This window comes from Ostrea edulis, chromosome 8 (genome assembly GCF_947568905.1).
Source record: "Ostrea edulis chromosome 8, xbOstEdul1.1, whole genome shotgun sequence".
Lineage (NCBI taxonomy): Eukaryota > Metazoa > Mollusca > Bivalvia > Ostreida > Ostreidae > Ostrea > Ostrea edulis.
In genome coordinates this window covers 71542742-71565302 of record NC_079171.1, presented here as the reverse complement: position 1 = coordinate 71565302, position 22561 = coordinate 71542742, and the positions used below count along the sequence as shown (strand labels likewise).

Here is a 22561-nt window from a genome sequence, read left to right as displayed (position 1 = left end):
ATAACTCAGAAACATTTGATTTCTTTAATTCATTCAATGCCAGACAGAATAAAAAATGTATTGAAACACAAAGGTGGACTGTCTGGTTATTAAAAACATAAAAACTTGTATATGAGTTGTTTATAAATAAGTTTAGGCATGATGTGAATCATGGACGGAACTTTCTTAACACCCTTTACATATACATATGCATTTACAATAAATGTCTTGGCATTTCGGGTAATAGTTCGTACATCGATAAATTGAAATTAGAAAATTGAAAAATTAATAGGGTCTGTGGATATATTTAGGGTTGGTCGGGCGACCAGAAACAAACATATTATTTATTTTGGCATAACAATAAATTATAATTCATAATATTAAATTAATGAAGTTTAACCATAAATTCAACAAATCAACATGCATTTAAGTACTGATGTTTGATGTTGAGATATGAAAAAATCTATATAAAAGATAAATGAATTAATTCTCAATAATTCATTTATTAAATATTTCAAAACTATTGAGTTTTTTCTTCATATATATATTTAACATTAAAAATTGGTCACACTAGTAATTTCAAGGATTACTCTGTATGATAAATTCATGAATGTTAAGTGTTTTTGGAACACTTCATGCACAAAGAAAACATCGAAAATCAAATGCATTTCAAGTTTAAAGGTAGAAACCATTTTTCCTACAATCTCATAAATTCCAATAATAAAAATAATTCCAGATTTCAATAATACTCTGTTGTAATGAGTTATTCAAAATTACACAAAATTCTTAGGGTCGAAAAAACATTGTTCGGGCTAACAAGATTTCTAGTATAATCAGTCCAAATGTCTCCTCACCCAACACGTTAATTACACTGTAATAGACAGCCACTTTGTCCAACAATGCTTTTTTATCATGTGATATTTTACATGAGTTAATCACCTGTGACGATAGCTGATTGTTTTGAAAACACACACGTATTTGCTTGGTTAATTAAATACTGGTCAGTTTAACTGAAGTTATTCAGTGATTTTTTTAATGCCCATTTTGGGTCCGAATTTCGACCCTTTCCCCTCCTAAAAATTGCCAATTTTTTCCCACTTTAGCTTGCATTTCTCCCAATAATAAAAGTATGAAAGGAAAATGTATTTGAAAGAAATAAATATTCGATGTGAATTATATACATAAGACTTAAGAAAAAGTCATGGGAATGATTTGAATAGATTGTTGAAAATTTTAGAAGGTTAAAGAAATTAGATGTGTAAAATAAAGATAATACAAGAGGTACTGTGTGCAATGCTCACTAAGAATACACCCCGCTTACCCCAATCTCCCAAAGGGTGTTGTTAATAGGTATGAATTATCTATTTCCTGAGTGTAAAAATATGGTATGCCTTTGTAGAAGAAAATGGAAGATATAGTCCGAACACAAATCCATGGTATAAACCTATAATTTTGACCTTGAGATCAAAGGTCAAGGTCGTAAAGAGGTCATGAACGTACATGACACATAGTCTCATGGTGATACACTAGGGCTGCAACGAGTACCCGAAATAACCGAAAACCGCGAGTTGTGTTGTTCGGGTCGGGTTCGGTTCCATTTTTCCGTATTTCGGTTTGGGTTTGGTTTTTAAAATAGAATCATTATGTCGCCAAAATTCTCAAAGGTGGCTGTATTTTGATTAATTGTTAAATGGTGGCATTGTCGACAAAACTGTAAATAATGACAGTATATGTAAGATATGTCAGACACATTGAAAATACGCCACAGGAGCAACATCGTCAATGAAAAAACATTGAAAGCATGGATGGAAACGAGTAGAAGTGACGATGCTGTTTCTAGTACCATGGATGTTGAGTCTAAACCTCAGTCCACCTCCCCGAGTAATTATTGTGACAAAATACAATAAAGGTTTTTGATTTTAACTGTATATTAGTTTCTTAAAAATAGTTATATAGACCCAAACCGAAATACCCGAACCCGAAGTTAAAAATTAGAACCGACCCGACCCGAAATTTTTTGGAACCGTGGCAGCCCTATGATACACCCACGTCTTATGGTATGACTATGTCTAAACCCTATAATCAATTTTGAACTGAGGTCAAAGTTCAAGGTCATATAGAGGTCATGAAGGAACCCGACACATCATCTCATGGTGATACACTCATGTGTCAAATATGGTATGCCTATGTCAAAGAACAAAGAAGCCATGGCCCTGACACAAATCCATTGTAAAAACCTTTAATGTTCACCTTGAGGTCAAGGTCATATAGAGGTCATGAAGGTACCTCGACACATCGTCTCATGGTGATCCACCTGTGTGCCAAATATGGTATGCCTATGTCAAAGAACAAAGAAGTTATGGCCCAGACACGAATCTGCACAGACGGACAGACAGACAGACAGAGAGTGCTTCCTATATACCCCCCTGAACTTCGTTCGCGATGGGGTATAATAATGTTTGATATGAATTAAAAAATTATTTACGATGAAATGTCGACAATTTTTCCCCAATTCGAAAGCCACAGGACCCTTGTAAAAAAAAAAATGTAGAAAAATCACTGACTATAAAACAGATTTGTGTTCAAATTAAATATTTTGTATTCTGTTAATGTTGTTTGTCATTTTCAACACATTAAATGTTGAAATGGTTTCGCAGAATGTTAATCTGAAAGTTTTAACTTTGTCTGAAAAAATCAAAGTGATTGATCTTGATAAAAATGGAATATCTTCTCGCAAGATTGCAGCAGATAAACGTTTTGAAAAGAAAAGCTGAATACCTGAAGGATTTTTAAAATAATATGGATCGAGAAAGAAAGCACTAACATTCTAACAATATCTTTCACTGTCTATAGCCAGGTACCCCTTTTACACTTGGGTGGAGTGAGGAAATTCATGTAAAGTGTTTTTCCCCAAGGACACAACGTCGGCCTTGCCGCGGCCAGGACTCTAACCCACGAGTGTCTGACAACCTAACCACTAGGTAACCGACGCCACAATCATCTATTGTGGCCCAATCCTACACCTGAGGGGAGAGGGGGACATGCTTTTAACAAATTTGAATCTGTACTGCAAACTTGAATCTGCACTATATCTGAGGAAGTTTTCATGTAAATGTATGAACTTTTCAGGCCCGGTTCTTAAGAATAAGATTTTTAAACATATTGTCCCTATATATGTAATAGGTCTGTAAAACTTTTTTTTGTAGCCCCATCTTAATCCTCAGTGGGGGCTATGATTTTAACAAACTTGAATCTGCACAATGCCAGAAAGCTTTCATGAAAATTTGTACTTCCCTGGCCAAGATTAACAGGCGAATACCTCGCTTCAGCTTTCAGCTCAGGTGAGCTAAAAATGACGTTTTGCATCACTACTGGGTTGGAAATTAGCATTTTCATTACTCAGATACCAAAAGAATACGGTCCGCCAGGTCAATGTAGTTTATCTTTACATGATGTCACATTTCTATTGGTCATTGTTAGTGCTGGGTTGACCGATCGGTCATGAGTTTGAGCCCTTTTCATACCATGACCGTGTCAAACATTAAATGTAAACATAGGTAGTGATTGTTCTTTGCTAAACACTAGGAATCTAGAAGTGAGATTCAAAGGTCTTTGGATATGACTTAAAACAGAGGTCCCATGTCACAGCAAGCATTGGCACATTACAGACTCCTCACTGCTACAGCCATAAGCGCTAAGCATAGGTCTAAATTTGTGGTACTTCACCTACAGCTGGTGATGTCTCAATATGAGTGAAAAATTATCGACAGGATATAAAACAGCCCACCAAATTAACCATTTTGTCACAAAACTGACAATAGTGTCATCAATGCACTATGCATTATATGTTAAGTTTGACTTGGCAATAAAGTTAATTCATACGTCAGTGATTCTTAAGACCGATTTTAGGTCCGAATATCAGCACTTTCTGCTCCCAAAAAATTACCAATTTTCCCCAGTTTAACTTGAACTTTTCCCAATAATACAAATTGGCAAACAATGTATTTGTTAAAAATTAAGTTCAATGTGAATAGTTTATGTACAACATGTCAGACAAAGACGCATCATTTCTAGATGATTTAGACAGAATAGTTGAAAATTTTAAGAATTCAAAGGATAAAGTTAATATGTATTTTAATAAAAGATCGAATGACATATCAATTTGTGTTTGATTACTTGTTTGATATAATATATTTAGCTTATGTACTATACTGTGTGGGTTTCCCAATTTGACCAAAAGTTGACAGTCGTTGACTAATGCAGAAGGCCGGGGTTCGAATCCCGACCACGACAGACCCAAGTGTTAAAATAGGTAGTGACAGTTCCATCGCCAAATGTTTGGCATCAGGTGCGAATGACACAGGTCCTCAGAGATGACCTTAAAATGGATGTCCCATGTCACGTACAGTAGGTGTGGAACCCTTGCTGCTCAATGGCTGTAGGTGCCGAGCAGGGGCTTAAATTTGAAGCCCTTTACCGGTCTTCATGGTGACGTCTCCATATGAGTGAAACATTCTTGAGAGAGATGTTGAACTAGATACAATCAATCAATCACTAGCTGGTGTCGCTTTTCAATATGGAGTCTAGTCTACTCTCAACTCTCCTCCTCACATGTCAAGAAATAAAAGCGGGTTTAGCAGTCAGAAAAATATCGGATTAGATATCAAATAGTGTATGGGCGACAATCGATTTTGAAAAATAGAATCGATAATTGGAATCAAAGAGCCAAAAGCGATCGACAATCGTTTCATCACTAGGCCTATATTTTTTAATCATATATATATATATATATCTATATATATATCTATATATATATATATATATATATATATATATATATATATATATATATATATATATATGTGTGTGTGTGTGTGTGTGTGTGTGTGTGTGTGTGTGTGTGTGTGTGTGTGTGTGTGTGTGTGTGTGTGTGTGTGTGTGTGTGTGTGTGTGTGCATTAAGCCTATAAAATACAATATTGTACAGCTGTTTTTTCGTTTTATTTTGAATTTTATTTACAAGTAAGCATTTATATGCAAATGCCTAAATACACGAAAATGCCTCCTTCTAATGGATCCATACAACCGTAGCTCTTCTACCGGAAAAAGGCTAGGCCTTCATTATTTTCCGGGGGAGCATGCCCACTCCAACCCACCCACCCCTTAGGCGCTCTTCTGCTTTTACCTTAAAAGTGCAAATAGAAAGGAGCTCTCCATATAAGTTGTATTAATGGGCATTTTATATAGTCAATTACAACCATACCTATAGGCCTATGGCTATGGAACTTGGAAATTTGGTCAAAATGGCGACGATCCGAAGCAAGTCTACCCTCTGCGTACTGTCGGTTTGTGTGCAAACGTTTGGAAGCGTTCACCATTTTGAATCTCGTCTACCCAAGTTTATGTTACATAAAATCCGTAAAGATTTTCTCAATCATAAAATTCACACCTCCGTTGCACACGGACTCCGCTGCAATATATGACGTCACGATGCACTGTTTACATCAACTGCGTTTAAGAAGGAATAGGCGGATCAAATGTCTAAGGTCGTGTTGCTTAAATTGTTGCAAGATGACATCTGTTCGTCCACATCTGACTTTGAATTTTTTTATACGTACAAAATGTATCTGTTATGGAAAGCATGCAGTCACATTGATACACAAGTATCCTCAGCTAGGTAGTTTGGTCAAATAATGGCCAGATCCTGGTAGTCTAGTCAATCTAGCTCATAAATGAGCAAAACCTCAAACTAATTGCAACAGAAATGAAATTTTTATTATCCATGCAAGAAAACACATGCAAACAACATATTAAAAATCGGCTTTTGTATTTCCATGGGGAAATTGGAATTTTGGGGTAAAATGATGTGTTTTTTCATGAAAATCGCTAAAAACTGGAAATTGAAGAAAATGTCCATTTTATGTAACATACAGTAGAAATAATCTCAAATTTCAACCTGGAAATGTTCGATTAAAATTTTTACAGCAGAATATATTCTTTCCTTGACTGTAATTTTTGGGTAAAATCTTACTTTTTTTAATAAGAATCTCTTCTCAAATTCTAAAATGTATCTATCCAGTAGAAAATAGCATTAGACGTAGCAAAGGGCAGTCAACCGTTTTATTCTAGGCACCAAAAATATTATATAATTTTTGAAGATAATTCGATAAGAAGTTACTAATATGCGTTTCTTTTTCTAATCTAAATACTATACCATAAATAGTATAGCAAAACATGTTTTTCTTTCTCTATTTCTTTTTGTGGTCATTTCAATCTTCACGTCCCGTGATGATCTGGGTTAAAATAGGTCTTTAGTAGCCCTTGCTTGTCGACAAGATATCTCGGTCCTTCGTATGAGACCGCAAAACATGAGTCCCCGTGTCACAACAGGTGTGGCAGGATAAAGATCCCTCCGTGTTCAGAAGCCGTAAGCGCCGACTATAGGCCCATATTTTGCAGCCCTTCACCGGCGATGGTGGCGTATTCTTTATGAGGGGAAATTTCACGAGAGAGAGAGAGAGAAAGAGAGAGAGAGAGAGAGAGAGAGAGAGAGAGAGAGAGAGAGAGAGAGAGAGAGAGAGAGAGAGAGAGAGAGAGAGAGAGAGAGAGAGAGAGAGATACTTCTACCCCTGTCCGAGGTTGAACTCACTCCAGTGTGTGACCAGAGCGCTTAAAAAACCTGCTTTCGATGACGATTGAATTTCACCACGCTGTCATACACAACACGGTCATTGAAAATAGAAATTGGATACACTTATATGACGAATTTAAGAGAATGGTACAAGATACACACTGCATTTGAAACATTTCAAACAGCACATATATTACAAACTATTATATAGCCCTTGGGTCGAGTCGTTGGTCATCTTATTCCCTTACATAATTGTGTGTTTGATTTTGTTCTACTCTATGGATCTGACATTTTTAGATACCGGGTGTTGTTGGAATCTGATGTGTTACGTATCATCATTTATCCACTGCATCGCCGTGATCCGCCTGTATACATTTTTCCTGTTTGTTTTATTTGTTTTCTCACATCCAGAGATACCATATATTGGGATCTTTTTTTGCAATAATCCAATTTCGCCTTTCTTTGTGATTATTTTTGGATCGTAAACAATTGAATTCGCATCAGATTCACATAGATTACGTTCCATATTTTGCAAGATAAGAACAATTCAGTGAGTTCAAACTGCGGTGTAGTATTAATGATCTTACTCGTAAACTGTAGTCAGGCCTTATCACCAGCCTATTAACTTGTTGAGTGATAACACACGTAACAGTCATGTCTGTACTTCGTACCTCTAAAATTCGACTTGAAGAATCGCAAAAAAACTATGCAAAGGAAAAGTAACAGTGATAGTAGCATTTTCGCATTTGTAATATGCAAAAAACTCGTTATACGTTAATTATCTTGTAATAACAAAATGGTGAAATGTGACTTACATGATATCAATAGGAATTCATAGTTAACACCATGTACAACTCACAATATATTAGATTGATGAAAGAAGACTTCACGACAGCATCCCATGTACAGAAAAAATGATCATCATCATACCAAAATATCACCTATCAATTTCCATAAGAAATGTCTGAATATGTACATTTTAATGTCATGGAAATGAAGAAAATATGCATGTCTTATACTATAAATAAACGTTTTTGAAGAAAAGTTTTGCATATAATGAAAATATGAAGACTGATCCAAATTCAATTTTGAGATTGTGAGCAGGTGGGAATATATTTGAACAAGAAATTAGCAAAGATGCATTGATCGTATATTGTTTTATGTCTCACTCGAGAATGCAAGGTGAATATAACGAACAGTGATCAATCTCATAACTCCTACAAGCAATACAAAATAGATAGTTGGGCAAACACGGACCCCTGGACACACCAGAGGTGGGATCAGGTGCCTAGGAGGAGTAAGCATCCCCTGTTGACTGGTCACACCCGCCGTGAGCCCCATATCCTGATCAGGTAAACGGAGTTATCCACAGTTAACATCAGTGTGCCAAGAACGGCTTAACAATCGGTATGAAACACGTCAGACAGCATCTGACCCAATGCGAGGTTGTATTGACGAACTAGATCGTTATAACGACCATACAATTTGCGAAATGCTGACTTCAATCGAGACTGTTGAAATCCCTGTACCATCAACTTGTTTGTCAGTAGCTTACCTCGATTTAAGAACTGACTATACCCAGAGCAAGCTCTTGCATATCGAATCAGTTGAGATATATAAACACCATATGCAGGTGATAATGGAATATTGCTACATAAATGTTTCACTCATATAAGGGTCTGTGTTTGTCGAACACTTTATTTTGTATTCTTTATGGTGTTTATGAGATTGATCACTGCTCGTTATCTTCAACTTTCACACATATGGAGACGTCACCATTCCAGGTGAGGGGCTGCAAAATACATTCCTATGCTCGGAGTGTACGACCTTTGAGTAGGGAGTGGTCTATATCGTGTAACACCTGCTGTGACACGGGACATCGGTTTTTGTGGTGCCCTATTTAATCGCCTTTTACGACAAGCAAGGACACTGAGGATCAATTTCAACCCTGACTCCAAGGGACACATTTTATCACAGGAATGTACAATTGTACACGTGGCTATTTTAAAGTATCTTCTTTGTAAGCATCAGGTGATTAAAATGGACTATTTTCTAAATAAAAGGTGGAAAGATCACGATTTTTAATTAACATTTTTATTCCATTAAACTACATGCATGTGTTGATTTCTTTTCAAAATAATAACTAAAATTAGGAATGCATTAAGATAGATGTAATTAAAATTTCAATTAACTTCTTACCTCATCAGTTGCATGTGCACATTAGAATGCCACATGATCCAAAACTATTAAAAGCAAATATCCAAAATATGCTGATTACACTACTTTTAGGGAAGTATGTAAGGTTGCCATTTAAATGAAATTTGATATCACCCAGTTCTGCAAGCTATAAATAATTAAAGAATATGTTTTAGTGTGTGGTGTTACTTAAAATAAAAGTGCAATTGTTTGTAAAAGTATGCGTTGAATATATATATATATATATATTTTGAATGTTGAAATCTAGCACTGAAAGTGTTATGTTATACAAAAAGAGATGTTATTTCAGATAGTCAGAAAATGATAAACGATGGAATTCCTATGGGAACGGTGTGTGGTACTCTATTAGCTGATCTGTTTTGATATTCTTATCAAGTAGGATTTATTCAAAGCTTCTATATACGTAAAAAGATAAACTTTTCATGTGGCCTGCGACTCCACATGTAGATATATCGACAACGTTTTATCTATTAACAATGATTAATCCCATTCATATATCGATTCGATATATCACTTTGAGCTCGAAATAAAAGACACCACGGAAGCTTCTACATCTGCATTATACTTATTTTCTTGAACTTAGATGTTAACAGAAAATTAACAACTTCAATTTATGACAAACGCGATCACTTCAGTACCTCCATTTTAAACTCCCAATACTCATGTAGCAATATCTCACTAGCACTGGTAGAAGTATATGATTTTGATTAGTCTCTTATCTGATTCGATACGCAGACGCTTGTTCTGAACATGATCAGTGTTGTAAATCGAGGCAGATTACTAACAAATAAGTTGATGTTACAGGCGTCTCAACAGTCTCGTTTAAAGTTAGCAACATGCAAATTCTGTAATACAACCTGTCCTTGGGTCAAATGCTGTCTGGAGGGTTTCCTACATATTTTTAGGAATATCTTTACATACTGATTTTAACTACGGATTATTCTGTTCTCATCTACAAATAGGGCTCACAGCGGGTGTGACTGGTCGACAAGGGATTCTTACTCCTCCGAGGTACCTGATACCACCTGTATTGCTTATAGGAGTTCTAAAATTGATCACTGGTCGTTGTATCCACCTTCCATACTGTATACAGATAACTATTCTCTCTAGTTTTATTTTCGTTTCTTTCGCCGTTGCTGTCGGTGGGTGACCTTTGGACTGGATGAAATTATTTTCTCTTTTTTTCTTCACAAAACTAGGTACATTAAAACATAGTGAAAGGACCTGGGAGTGTTAAAGGGCGACACTAACACCGTGTTTGGTCAAATCTAATGTATCCACAATATTAAATACCTCTTCCGGTCCTTTATATTTGTGATTCATAATATCCAAATATTCACTGACAACCAACCATATCAAAAACTTTTGCCATCATCGAATACTGGTATCCATATGTAGCCTGTCTTTCTTTCAATCATACTTTATCTCATTCCTAACGAGGTTACGGTGATGAAAGTATCATAAACGATTACAAGTACAAGTAGAATATAACAAAATCAGTACAAAGAATAAAGCATTTACAAATAATAGATTATGTATATATTAGAGAGGAAGAGGGGGACATTGGTTTACTTTTTCCAACAAGTAGTATTAGCGTGCAACAAAAATAATGACTCATCCTAGGTACCTGATTCCATCTCTGGTATGTCCAGGGATCCGTGTTTGCCAAACCATTTTGTATTCGTTATAGGAGTTGTGAGATTTATCACTGTTTGTTGTATTCACCTTTTCAGTGGGATATCAAAGCCATTTTCATTAGATATGCAAAACGTCATGAGATTCATTAAGTCGAATCATAAAATGCAAATCCAATTTGGAATATCATGTAAATAGTTAAATATTTAAGATACATCAATGTAAATTTAAGAAATATAAAACCCAAGTTCCTAGTACCGAGTTCTCCTTCCGATGATTGTTTTCCTTGCAATTGATATTCATACAGTGTATAAATCAAAAAAAAAATCAACCTACAGTCACTGCTCCTGTTTGTTACGTGGTAGTTTTACGAGTATATATAGGGTCGGTAAGCTGCGAAGCTGTATTACACAGCAGTAGCCGGTGGAATCCAAAACCAATCAGGTAAGGCTTTGGTTTTGAAAATCTATGAAAATTGCTCCCAGTGTTGAAAGCCTTTTGTAAAATAATGCAAACCTTTTTTCAGTAAAATGAACAAAGAATGCTTTGTATATTTTCCTTTATACTTACACATTGACTACGGATTTGCTCCGTTTGTCTGATCAAGACATTGGGCTGACGGTGGATGTGACCGGTCAACAAGGGATGCTTACTCCTCATAAACACCTGATCATGCCTCTAATATGGTCGTGGGTTCAAGTATACCCAACTCTTCATTTCGCATTCCATATAGGAGTTATGAGATTGGTCACTGTTCGTTATCTTCATCTTTCGTTGTGAAAATGCTGGTACTAAAAGCCACGTTTTCGAAGATCTGGCCTGGATTTCTCGAAATGAACTTCAGTCGAAATTTGGACTTAAGCCTGAGATTTGCCAAAATTTTGATTTTGACTGAGATTTATTTCGAGAAATCCAAGCTTGTTCTGGGTATAATTAGTTTTTAAATGAAAGCAGACCACTGACAAACACATCGATGTTACACGGATTTAAAAAATCTCCTCGATAGTCAATGATTTGCAAATTATCTGGTAGTTAAAATGATCTGGTTTGCAAATTCAACCTTTCATATAATCAAATGTGCTTCATCTTAATAGTTAGATCGTTCGTTACTCATTGATGTTCATTACGCATTACTCCGATTACCTGATCAATATATAGGGTTCACGGCGGATGTGACCAGTCGACAGAGGATGATTATTCCCCCTTGGTATCTTATTCAACCTGTGGTGTATACAGAGGGTCCGTATTTGTGTAGCTCTTAATTTTGCATTCAAAATAAATGTTATGAGATTCACCACTATTTCTCATTGTAATGAAGTTCTTTTGGATTTTGCGTAGGCAATAAAGAAAATGCTAAATCGTAGAATAAATAAAAAGAAAATTTATTTAGCAATAAGAAAAGAAATATAAAGATGTTTAAAAAACACAAAGAAATCACACTTTCACATCCACACACACGCACACACACCCACCGAGGAAGAAAATATAAATTGATATAATAAACCTGGCAATATTGACAGTCAAAATAACGTATAACTGTCAAGACAATTTAATAGTCAATGCAACAGATATGTCAGTCCAGGCTGAAAATGTTACTGGTAATAAATGAATTACAAAATGGTTCAAAATAGTAGCAAATTCCGCTAACTATAGAAAAAGTTAAACAGTAGTAAATTATGTTTTGTCAATGCAAAATTTCTCAAATTCCTTTTTGATCAAATGTTAATTTACTGAAACTCAAAATCAACGCTACGTTTGGCTACTCAGCACAATTCAATTGAACGATACGTCACCCTTGGCACTACCAGGCCTCCATACACAACACAACACTAACAGCCCCAGAAACATAGGTATATCACTGGACAACGATACTGGATAACGCCGACTTCAAACCAATGCCAACACTAGGCCCACAAAATAATTGCTGATTCCATCAAGTGGAACACTCATGTACAGCGCGGTCTCACGTGTTCCAATTCTCACGTCGAGCACCTTCTCAACGCTGGGAGTATACTGCCTGATATGGCCCAGCTAGTTTCGTAAAACCCCTCTGCACTGAAATAGTAATTACTTAATCTAAAACCCTTACACAAGGTGATTTGGTTAACAACAAAATTGAAAACACAATACACGAGAAAATTTACCCGAAACCTCGCAAATATTTCACACAAAAATAGCTTACCGACTGGAGGAAATCAATGCCCACACAGTAAAATGTGTGTCTCTCTGGCTACCCATTACCCAGACTAACTAAAGAAAAAAGACCCTGCTGGACAGCATGAAAACATGGCCACACACTTGATAAACAGCCGCTACTCTGACTGACGAAACCGGTATACTAAAAATAGCCTTATCAACCAACACTCACACTACGGAAACACATTACAAGCATAAACAACCTATTTACAAACAACACCACAAAAATTAACTAAAATGAAAAATGAAAATTAACTTCATCACACTCATTTTCACCTTTTCATTATTTTTGACCGAGAAAGAATGAGACCATCTATATTTTCCGAAGACACTGTCACCTTAGGCTTAACCTGCGCTCTATACATAGTAATTAGATCAATAGACCATGCATGTGTGTAACTAACGTTGTCTCAGAATCTATAAATCCACGAATAAGAAACATTATGCTACTATACTGTAAATGCTTCCCGTTTTTCACGATGAATAACCAACTCATCCTTTTTTGGTTTCTGAAGGCTAAATTGGCAATTTTAACCGATTAAATATGAAATATAAGAGTGAGGTACATTTCAAGGACATTATTTTGGAATTCAAATAAATGATATTTATTGATCATCTTTTGTATTTAATATTTCCATGTGTACAACAGAAGTAATGTTTTGTTTAAGGGAAAACGCGCATAGAAATTATACCAGCGGATCAGCAAATGCAGTTTATAACACCATGCTCACTGGAAAGACGTTAATTAATATGCTTACATTTTGTTTTGCCTTTCAGCACCCCCAATGCTATTGAATATACTATTTAACTTAATTGTTTACACATGTATATTCCTCAAGTATATTAATCAAAAAACATTCCGCATGTTTAGTACCGGAACTTTCATGATAGTGATGGAATTCATCTCTCTCTCTCTCTCTCTCTCTCTCTCTCTCTCTCTCTCTCTCTCTCTCTCTCTCTCTCTCTCTCTCTCTCTCTCTCTCTCTCTCTCTCTCTCTCTCTCTCTATTTATATATTCACCAGAGGCTGGACACTGTGAAAGCGAGAAATACATGAAATCAACCTTGAGCTGATATTTATTTTTCGTTTGTTTCCATTCAATGTCTAGCCACAATCAATCAATGAGGAACGAAATATGTATTATAGGTGTTGAATTCATTTCATTGATACTATTTTGAAATTGTGTACACAGAAGGAAAAATAAGCGTTTATTCATTTTCCCCAACACATATAAATATGTTTCAACATTTGTGTATATGAAAATATAAAAAAAACAACATGAAGTATGCCAGCATGACGTGTGTAGATTCATATTCTCGTGTATATTCAAAACTGAAATCCATCCTTTATGTTCACTTTTACTTTTCGTATTTTTGGCGAAATTTCCAACAGTTAGAATAGACGTCCTATATTCATCAAAATTCATACCTGCATTGTGCAAAACTTAAGTGCATAATCCCACCTGATATACCCAGGGATTCATGTTTGCCCAACTCTCTATTTTGTATTCCTTGTGTTATGAGATCGGTCCCTGTTCGTTATCTTCACCTTTTCATGAGGAAAGACTAACATTAAAATTTGTAAGGATATTAAAGGCAAAACCACAAGGAATAAATACGATATTTCGCACTGAACAGTTTTGTGTACACTTTATAGTGGAGGGAAACAAGTGATATATAAATATATGCATATGTACGGATGAAGTTGTGTTTCAAATTAAACCCTTTTCTTAGAAACGCGTACCCAATATAATCAGGACATTAGTTTCTTTTATTGAAATACTTTCCATTTTATGGTATTACGTTTCATTATTTTTTTCTTATGACAGAAATGCTGAACCTTCTAGTCCTCATCCGCTTCATTGCCTGCGCTGTTGCGGGCCGGATCTCTACAACTTACAGTAACCACAACCCAAGCTATTCTACACACACTTACAGTGACCATAACCCAACCTCTTCTACAGGCACTTACAGTGACCAGAGCCGACCCTATTCTACAGGAACTTACAGTGACCACAGCCGACCCTATTCTACAAACACTTACAGTGACCACAATCCCATCTATTCTACAGGCACTTACAGTGACCACAACCCCACCCATTCTACAGGCCCTTACAGTGATCACAACCAACCCTATTCTACAGGCATTTACAGTGACCACAGTACAACCTATTCTACAGGCATTTACAGTGACCACAGCCCACCCTATTCTACAGGCACTTACAGTGACCACAGCACAACCCATTCTACAGGATCTTACAGTGACCACAGCCCACCCTATTCTACAGGCACTTACAGTGACCACAACCCAACCTATTCTACAGGAACTTACAGTGACCACAGCACAACCTATTCTACAGGCACTTACAGTGATCATAACCCAACCTATTCTACAGGCACTGGTAGTAGCTGCAGCTCTCACCTTAGAGAAGGAACAGGATTACGGCCATATTCGAATGCGTTGAACTTTGGTGATGGATCTGCTGTTGCTGCTGTTGCAGCCGTTGGTGACCGACGTGCTGCCGCCTCTGCGGTAGCCACTGCGGCTGGCAGATTTGCTAGCTTAAGAGCCAATCTGGGTGGTGGTATGCGCGGTTGGATGCGCAGTGTCATGAACAGTGGCATAGGCCGTCACATGGACAGTGGCATGCGCGGTGCTATGGGTGGTGGCATGGGCAGTGGCATGCACGGTGGTAACGGCGGTGGTACTGAAGGTGGTCGCATGGGCGGTGTTATGAGCGGTAGCATGGGTGGCCGCATGGGCGGTGGGAGGAATGGTGGCATGCGAGGTGGCAGGGTTGGTCGCATGGGCGGTCGCATGGGTGATCGCATAGGCAATGACATGCGCGGTGGTATGAACGGTGGCATGGAGAGTGGCATCCACGGTAGGAGGGGCAGTGGTAAAGGCGGTGGTAACGGAGGTGGTAACTGCGGTGGTAACGGCGGTGGACACAGTGGTTGAAGCGGTGGTAACAGGAAAACACGGGTATTTTTATGAATGTTAACAACATTTGAATACAATCATAACTGATAAGTAGAAGCAAATTAAATGATGTGTTCTTTCTTCTTTTCAGGTGTATTAAATTCAAGAGAAGACTGGACAGTGTTTTCAGTTGTAGCAATTGAATAGATAATGAATGGCATACATGCTTTCTTGTTCCCTTAATTGTTTCAATACCAGAGTTTATAGCAGCCCGTGAAATACTTATTTGAAACCATGCCCCAATTTGAACCAAACATACAAAGTATGATCGTTACATTTTCTATACGGATTTCAAGTGTACAAAGATTAGCTTCAATAACAAATAGAGCTGCTGTTAATATAAATGGAACAGATGGAACAGATGAAAAGTAAATAGATAATCAACACATGGTATGGTTAAGAATACTAATTATGGTTTTCTTTTCGGAATTTAAGTCCTCTATTAAATGTTTTTTATGACTGTCAAAGTATTTTGTCTTTAAAGATCCATTTTATAATCGCACTAGTACTTGAAAAGAAGGCTTGACTTAATTAAAGCAGATGTTATTTACCTGGAGCGGTTAGGGGTTACATATGCGCTATCTGCAGTACACAATGAAATTTACAGAAAATAAAAATAAGATATGGACAATCTGTCATCTGAATCCATTGTTAAGAAATAAGAATAAAAATGCATTAACTCATTCATTTAAATCGAATAGTTTGTTTGAAATCATCATTAACTGTATTGTGTTGATAGGTCCACAGTTAGCCCCAATAGTTCTTGCCCTTTTTGTTTATCGGGCCGTCAGAACTGTTGTTGTCGGTGACAGAACAATAAATGATGCTTGAGAAAGAAGTACGTGTAGCATGGTAGGCACGACGGCTAGTGCGTCTACTGCGGGATCATTTTATTTTTCTGGATCCCAAATGCCAACCACAATACGCTAATCATTAAAGCATGAATGTGCACAGTGATTGTTGACAAGCTTGAGTGGGTTGTTGAGATGCATGGCTGAATCTGTCAGTGAAGGCCTAATTTATTGTATCGTATTTATTTGACAATTGGTAGGTTTTTTCTTAGTTCAAGTAAAGTACAAAGTAGGTGGTTTAGAATTGGGTCTGCTAGTGATCAGGTTTTTAATCGAAGCAGGCTACGCGAACACAACTTGATGGTGCAGGCGTTTCAACAATCTCTTTTAAAATCAGTATTTCGCAAATGATATGGTCATTACAACAATCCAATTTGCCTCCGCAGCCTAGCATTGGGTCAAATGCTGTCTGGCGTGTTTCATACCGTTTGTTAAACCGTTGGCACACTGGTTTTGACTAAAGATAACACAGTTTACCTGAAAACAGTAGGACTTACTGCGGGTGTGCCGGTCGACTGGGGATGCTTACACCCCTAGACAACTGATCCCACCTCTGGTATATCCAGGGGTCCGTGTTTGCCCAACTGTCGATTTTGTATTGTTTATAGGAGTTATGAGATTGGTCATTGTTCGTTATCTTCACATATTCTTTAACACGTGAACTTCGCTGATGTCATCGTTTTTCGTTCGGGTAAATATTGGTGAACAGAACATATAAACTCTGGATCTATTGCGTAAACATACATCAAATTATTGAATTAAGATCAGAGTATGAACACGTGTAGATACTGAATAATGCCTACTCTCATAAATCCTATAAGTAATATAAAATTAAAGAAGGGGTAAACTTCGACCCCTGCAAAACCAGGTGAGATCAAGTGTCCAGGGGCTGTAAACATACCCTGATGACTGGTCACAACCAATGTTAGCCTGATGTCGTCATCAAATAAAAGAAGTAATCCGTTAGCGGGCCATGAAGTATACCGGCGTAAAGTATTTTCAACAAAACAAATAAAGTTTTTTGTGATATTTATATTCTACATTCATTTTTGCCGGAATTTCCTCTAGTGATGGCAATATTCTTTTTACAATCTGTATGAGCGATGTCCGTAAATGTCCTGCACAACCTTTAATTTTAGATCACTGAAGAAACATAATTTGTCGAAATGCGCATCTGGAGCATCAACATTGGTACCGTATACATGTAAGTTTTGCATTATGACCCCTGGGTTGAGGCCTCTGCTGGTGGACTGTTAGTCCCCGGGGGTCTCTACAGCCCAGTAGCTAAGTACTTCGCTACTAGTTTGGAACTTCGGATGTATTTTTAATTCCTGTCATAAAATTTAGAAATTCATTTCAAAATTAACGATTATCTCCCTCACGCATAGCTCTTATCCTTAGACGAATTTCACTCCACTTTTTTGGCACACTGTTTTCCCTATAATAGCTCTAAAACTTCATTGTGATTTCCGATTTCGAACATTTCGGTTGAACATTACTGAAGAGACACAATTTGTCGAAATGCGCATCTGGTGCATCAAAATTGGTACCGTATAAGTTTTACATATAAAAACGTCATTGGATGAAATAAACGTCATATTTATCTTTTTTACATATCTTTTATCTTTTATCGTTTTTCTAAAGGTTAAACAAAAAAATCAAATTGTTAAGTGTGATTAAAGAATTATTGAGACCCAGAGCAACTTGAAAATCGCACGACATTGTATAAATCTTTCTACGTTTTCATCCATCTGATTTGAATTAAAATCGCGACAAAAGTTATAAGATTTATATTTTAACGTCCATGTAAGTAAGTTATCTTGCATCATACCAACAAAGTTTATCTATTAACATTCATTTCATCGTGGAAGCAGTAAATATGCCAGATTTTGAATGCGCGAAGCAGCGTGCAGTGATGAAAACACCAACGGAAACGCATAATTTCATGAAGTAATCGAATACTTATTCAAATGTAAGTCGATCCTTGGTATTCAAGTGGCATAGGCAACTTTTTTATGGGTGTTTGGGTTTAGAAGATGATAAGCGAGAGGGGCATCAGAAGGTAATCAAAAGGAGATGCACGACGTCACCAATGCTGACCGAAGTATAACGGCACGTGAAGTTCAGAAAAAATGTGTAATACTTAATGTATATGGCACGAACTCTTGTGCACATGAACAGGGTATGCGCTCGATAAGTACCGAGAATTCTCACAACTGAAAAATGAAGAATAGGGTAAATGTCTGTAAGACAGTTTAAGGACTTACACAAGGTACGGAGGAGAATATCTAGGTCGTGTAATGACAACAGACTAAACTTGGCTCCATTATCATGACCCCAAAAAAGAGCAGCAGTCAAACAAGTGAAAAATATTGACCCCCACCACACATAGCTGAAGTGAGAAATTCTTTGGGGCAAAACATGTTTATTCTCTTCGTGGAAAAGGAGTGATATCGGCACACGCTGGTCCTACAAGGAAAACTATAAACGCAGCCTACTACAGCAAAATCTTACGGAGCAACTTAGTTCAGGGATTACAGAAGAAGCGACCCTATCTGGCCGAAAATCTGAACAAAATTAATTTTCATCAAGACAATGCACCTTGGCATACCTCTATGAAAACACTTCTGAAAATAGATCTGCTGGGTTTTAACTACCTCAAACACCTGTCTTACAGTCCATTTTAGCCCCTATGAATTTCGCGAATTTCCCTTTTATCAAGTTGTATTTTCGAGGGAGGAAATTTGATAACTTGTGTGATTTACGACAAGAGATGTGATCGTTTGAACGAAAACTGATCAATCTGAACACATGTTTGATGTTTGGATAAAATGACACCAAGAATGTGTATTGCTAAATGGTGCCTACGTTGTAAAAATATGACAATTTACGTCTGACGTTTTGATGACGCCGGCGATCTGCTCCGGGTAGTGATACATCAACTTGGAAATGTGTGATAGTTTACATTTCTAACACTTACATTTTCCTGTAATTTTGTATGCGTTATATGTTAACCCTTATTCTTTTTACTAAATAAAACATACGTTCGTAATATAGAAGTTGTCCAGGACTTTACGGATAATCCTCGTATTGTTCACAACTGCATCGCATTCATGAGGAAATGGCTGTCAATGCAGTTGGTAAAGATATCGAAGGCAAACACATTGGGAATGTAGATGCAGTCACTGAAAAGTTCATTTTTTTCCGTTTGCTCACAGTGCGTTCATCGTTCGCTCACCGTTCAAGTCGAAAAGAAGGTTTCAGGGACTGTAAATGAAAATGAACATAGAACACAAAGTAGAAGACAACTCTCTGAAAATCTATTGCATTTGGCAATTGATATAAAGCATCATGCAAATGACTTTTAAAGTAGCTGACCAACTCAGTGAAATTCACTCTAGATGGATACTTACTTCCGTCCCTACAAGGAATTGAACAGCAAATTTCCCAGCAGCGTGTGGACAGCGTGCTAGCTCAAATAGACAGTGAAACACTTGCTTTTGATGACGATATAATTCTCAGTACCATGTCACACACAACATTTTCATTGAGAATGAAAATTTCAAGTTAAAGGGATCATACAAGATACCGGCATTTTGAAAACATTTTTATAGGATATCCCATGGTTTGTGGTTGGGTATGATTATTATCCAACGAATTGTGTTTTCTATCCCCGAGCCTTGACGAGGGGATAAAAAACAAACAACGAGTTGGACACAAACTTTGGGAGATTATCTTTATCACGTATTTTATCTCAATATACCTTTGAATTCGCATTTCCAAATCATCATGTTTTTACCTCAACCCGAACTACATTCTTAACGTTAATGTTGCGCCAATATAAATAGTTCACTGTCACAATGATTAATTTATAAAAGATGATTTTCAAATGAGAAAAAAAAAAGCATTTCAGAACTGTTTACTTTGAAATTGTGTGATTATTCATGAATATGTTAGTCATACCAATTTGTGCCATATATGATGAGTGGTTTTTCTTTAGATTTCTTACACACACGTGTGTGAATGTTGTCAATGAATTTTCCAACATGCGTATCGTCATTCAGAGAATTGTGTCTCTTGTGACATGGAGGGTCGTGCACCTTTCATTGTTAGATGTGCTTGTGTTTCTTACATCTGTATTTGTGAGGGAATCGTTTTGTGTGCAGTTGAATTATGTGCGTATCCCGGGTTCATTTGGTGCATGGAGTTGAAAAGTTGATATCCATTAGATAAAGGGGTAAATATGTGAAAAAAAGATCTTACTGTGTTCGCTTCCTCGTGGGAACTATCGGGTTTTCTAACATTCAGAAATATTTATGTAACCGGATGGAATGATAACTCCGGTGTTGTGGGTTACATCTTTATTGTGGCGATGTAACCAAAATTATTGATGCATGACCCCGAATGCAATCAAAGTTATGAATACAGGAACAATAACTCTGCAGAAAAATTTTACAATCAATGTCCTTATCAAAATATTAAAAGATAGTTTAAAACACATAGAAATTATAAATTACTATGATTTCTTAGATCAATAATATTTCCCTAAGCTTGGTATGAATAAGCTTATCATAATAAAAAGTGTATGATATACACAAACTGAATACATTCTAAATGATATCAGATTCAAATTAATGTGTTTAACTTTTAGAAGAGAGAATGATTATATTACACTTATAAAGTTTAAAGTATAAATTCTTAAGAGTAAATATTCATTGATGAAGTAAATTATACCTCTACAAATCATCGATGTAATTACAAGGACATGCAACTAATTAAAATTCAAATAGTAAAATAATTTAAAATAATGAAATTTAGATTGGGAATAAAACACATTATTGCATTTATTAACAATTTTAAGATGTAAATTATATGTATAAATTACAGTATCTAAACTCGCTTAAGGGTACTGCCAAGAGTGTAGAGTAACTGTCGTTATGCGATGGATCACCTCAGAGGTAATGCTTTGTTTGTTTGATATTGGTAGGATTGGTAAAATATATATTGCTAACCGAACGGTGACTGTATTATCACCCATACTATTATCCATCTCTTTGCGATCCAGTCTCACCCTTTAACACCTCCTAAAATGCACCAACATAGTGAAGTTGAAGTGTGTTGTAGTAACATCGATATGCTTGGTATGGGACAGATGGATTTTCCCATGGTTTAAAGATCAATGAATGCAAGGTGAAGATAACATAAATGAATAAGGACCATCGTGTATAAACATTTAAGCATATAATTCGGATTTTCTATCGTGTATAACTATATGTTTATTAGTATGGAAATATTTACATATATAAGTATCTTAGCATATTAATATTATGAATATAAACTTTGCGTTTTTATCGTTTTAGGTTGTATGAGCGTCTTCACATCTGCTACCACGTAAATAGTATATTCATTCGCCATCTTCATTTTGCATGATTTGTAGCTTCCAGTATCATTCGCAAGTTCCCTACCGGTTGGTGAGTAAAACGTTTTATTTATATGTATAATTAAGGTTTTATCGTGCATGTTTACAAATATGTAAACAATGTCGTGTGTTTATATGTATGGGAACCACTGAGAATTATAGTTCTAATGTTGAATGGCATATGTTTATTAATATAGAAACATCTACATGTGTTATACTTATATAAACAACAAAGCATACAATTCGGGTTTTCTATCGTGTATAGCAATATGTTTATCAGTATGTAAACATTTGCATATATGTATGGTAGCATGTTAATATAAATATAAACTTTGCGTTTTTATCGTATTAGTTTATATAAACATGTAGTTAAAGTATAGGTGCAGCTTTACATCAAATTCAGGTATATTATACATACATGTGTATGCAAATACACATGAAATTCAGGTATGTTATTCTACGAATGTATTTTGTAAACTTCTCTTTCTATGACATCCAATTAGAGGCAATGTCGCAGTTTGTATGTATGCAGGCCTACTGCATACTAATGCAAGGTGAAAATAACGAACAGTGATCAATCTCATAACTCCTACAAGCAATACAAAATAGATAGTTGGGCAAACACGGACCCCTGGACACACCAGAGGTGGGA

General features: G+C 36.3%; 1 protein-coding gene and 1 long non-coding RNA gene across 2 annotated transcripts; one reads left to right on the top strand and one right to left on the bottom strand.

Annotated features, from left to right (window-relative positions):
• Nucleotides 1–11830: 11830 nt before the first annotated feature.
• On the bottom strand, nt 11831–12724 carry LOC130049291 (uncharacterized). The gene is made up of 2 exons (XR_008797794.1): nt 12644–12724; nt 11831–12516 (listed from the first exon to the last, which is right to left on the bottom strand). It is a non-coding gene; the product is annotated as an uncharacterized LOC130049291 (long non-coding RNA).
• Nucleotides 12725–14487: 1763 nt separating this feature from the next.
• LOC130049783 (prisilkin-39-like) lies at nt 14488–15618 on the top strand. The gene has a single exon (XM_056147791.1). It carries the CDS (start codon nt 14488–14490, stop codon nt 15616–15618), a length of 1131 nt encoding a protein of 376 aa, XP_056003766.1.
• The last annotated feature ends 6943 nt before the right edge of the window (nt 15619–22561 follow it).

What these genes read in the sequence shown, in the direction of transcription:
- LOC130049783 (XM_056147791.1), top strand. Translation starts at nt 14,488, where the DNA reads ATGCTGAACCTTCTAGTCCTCATCCGCTTCATTGCCTGCGCTGTTGCG.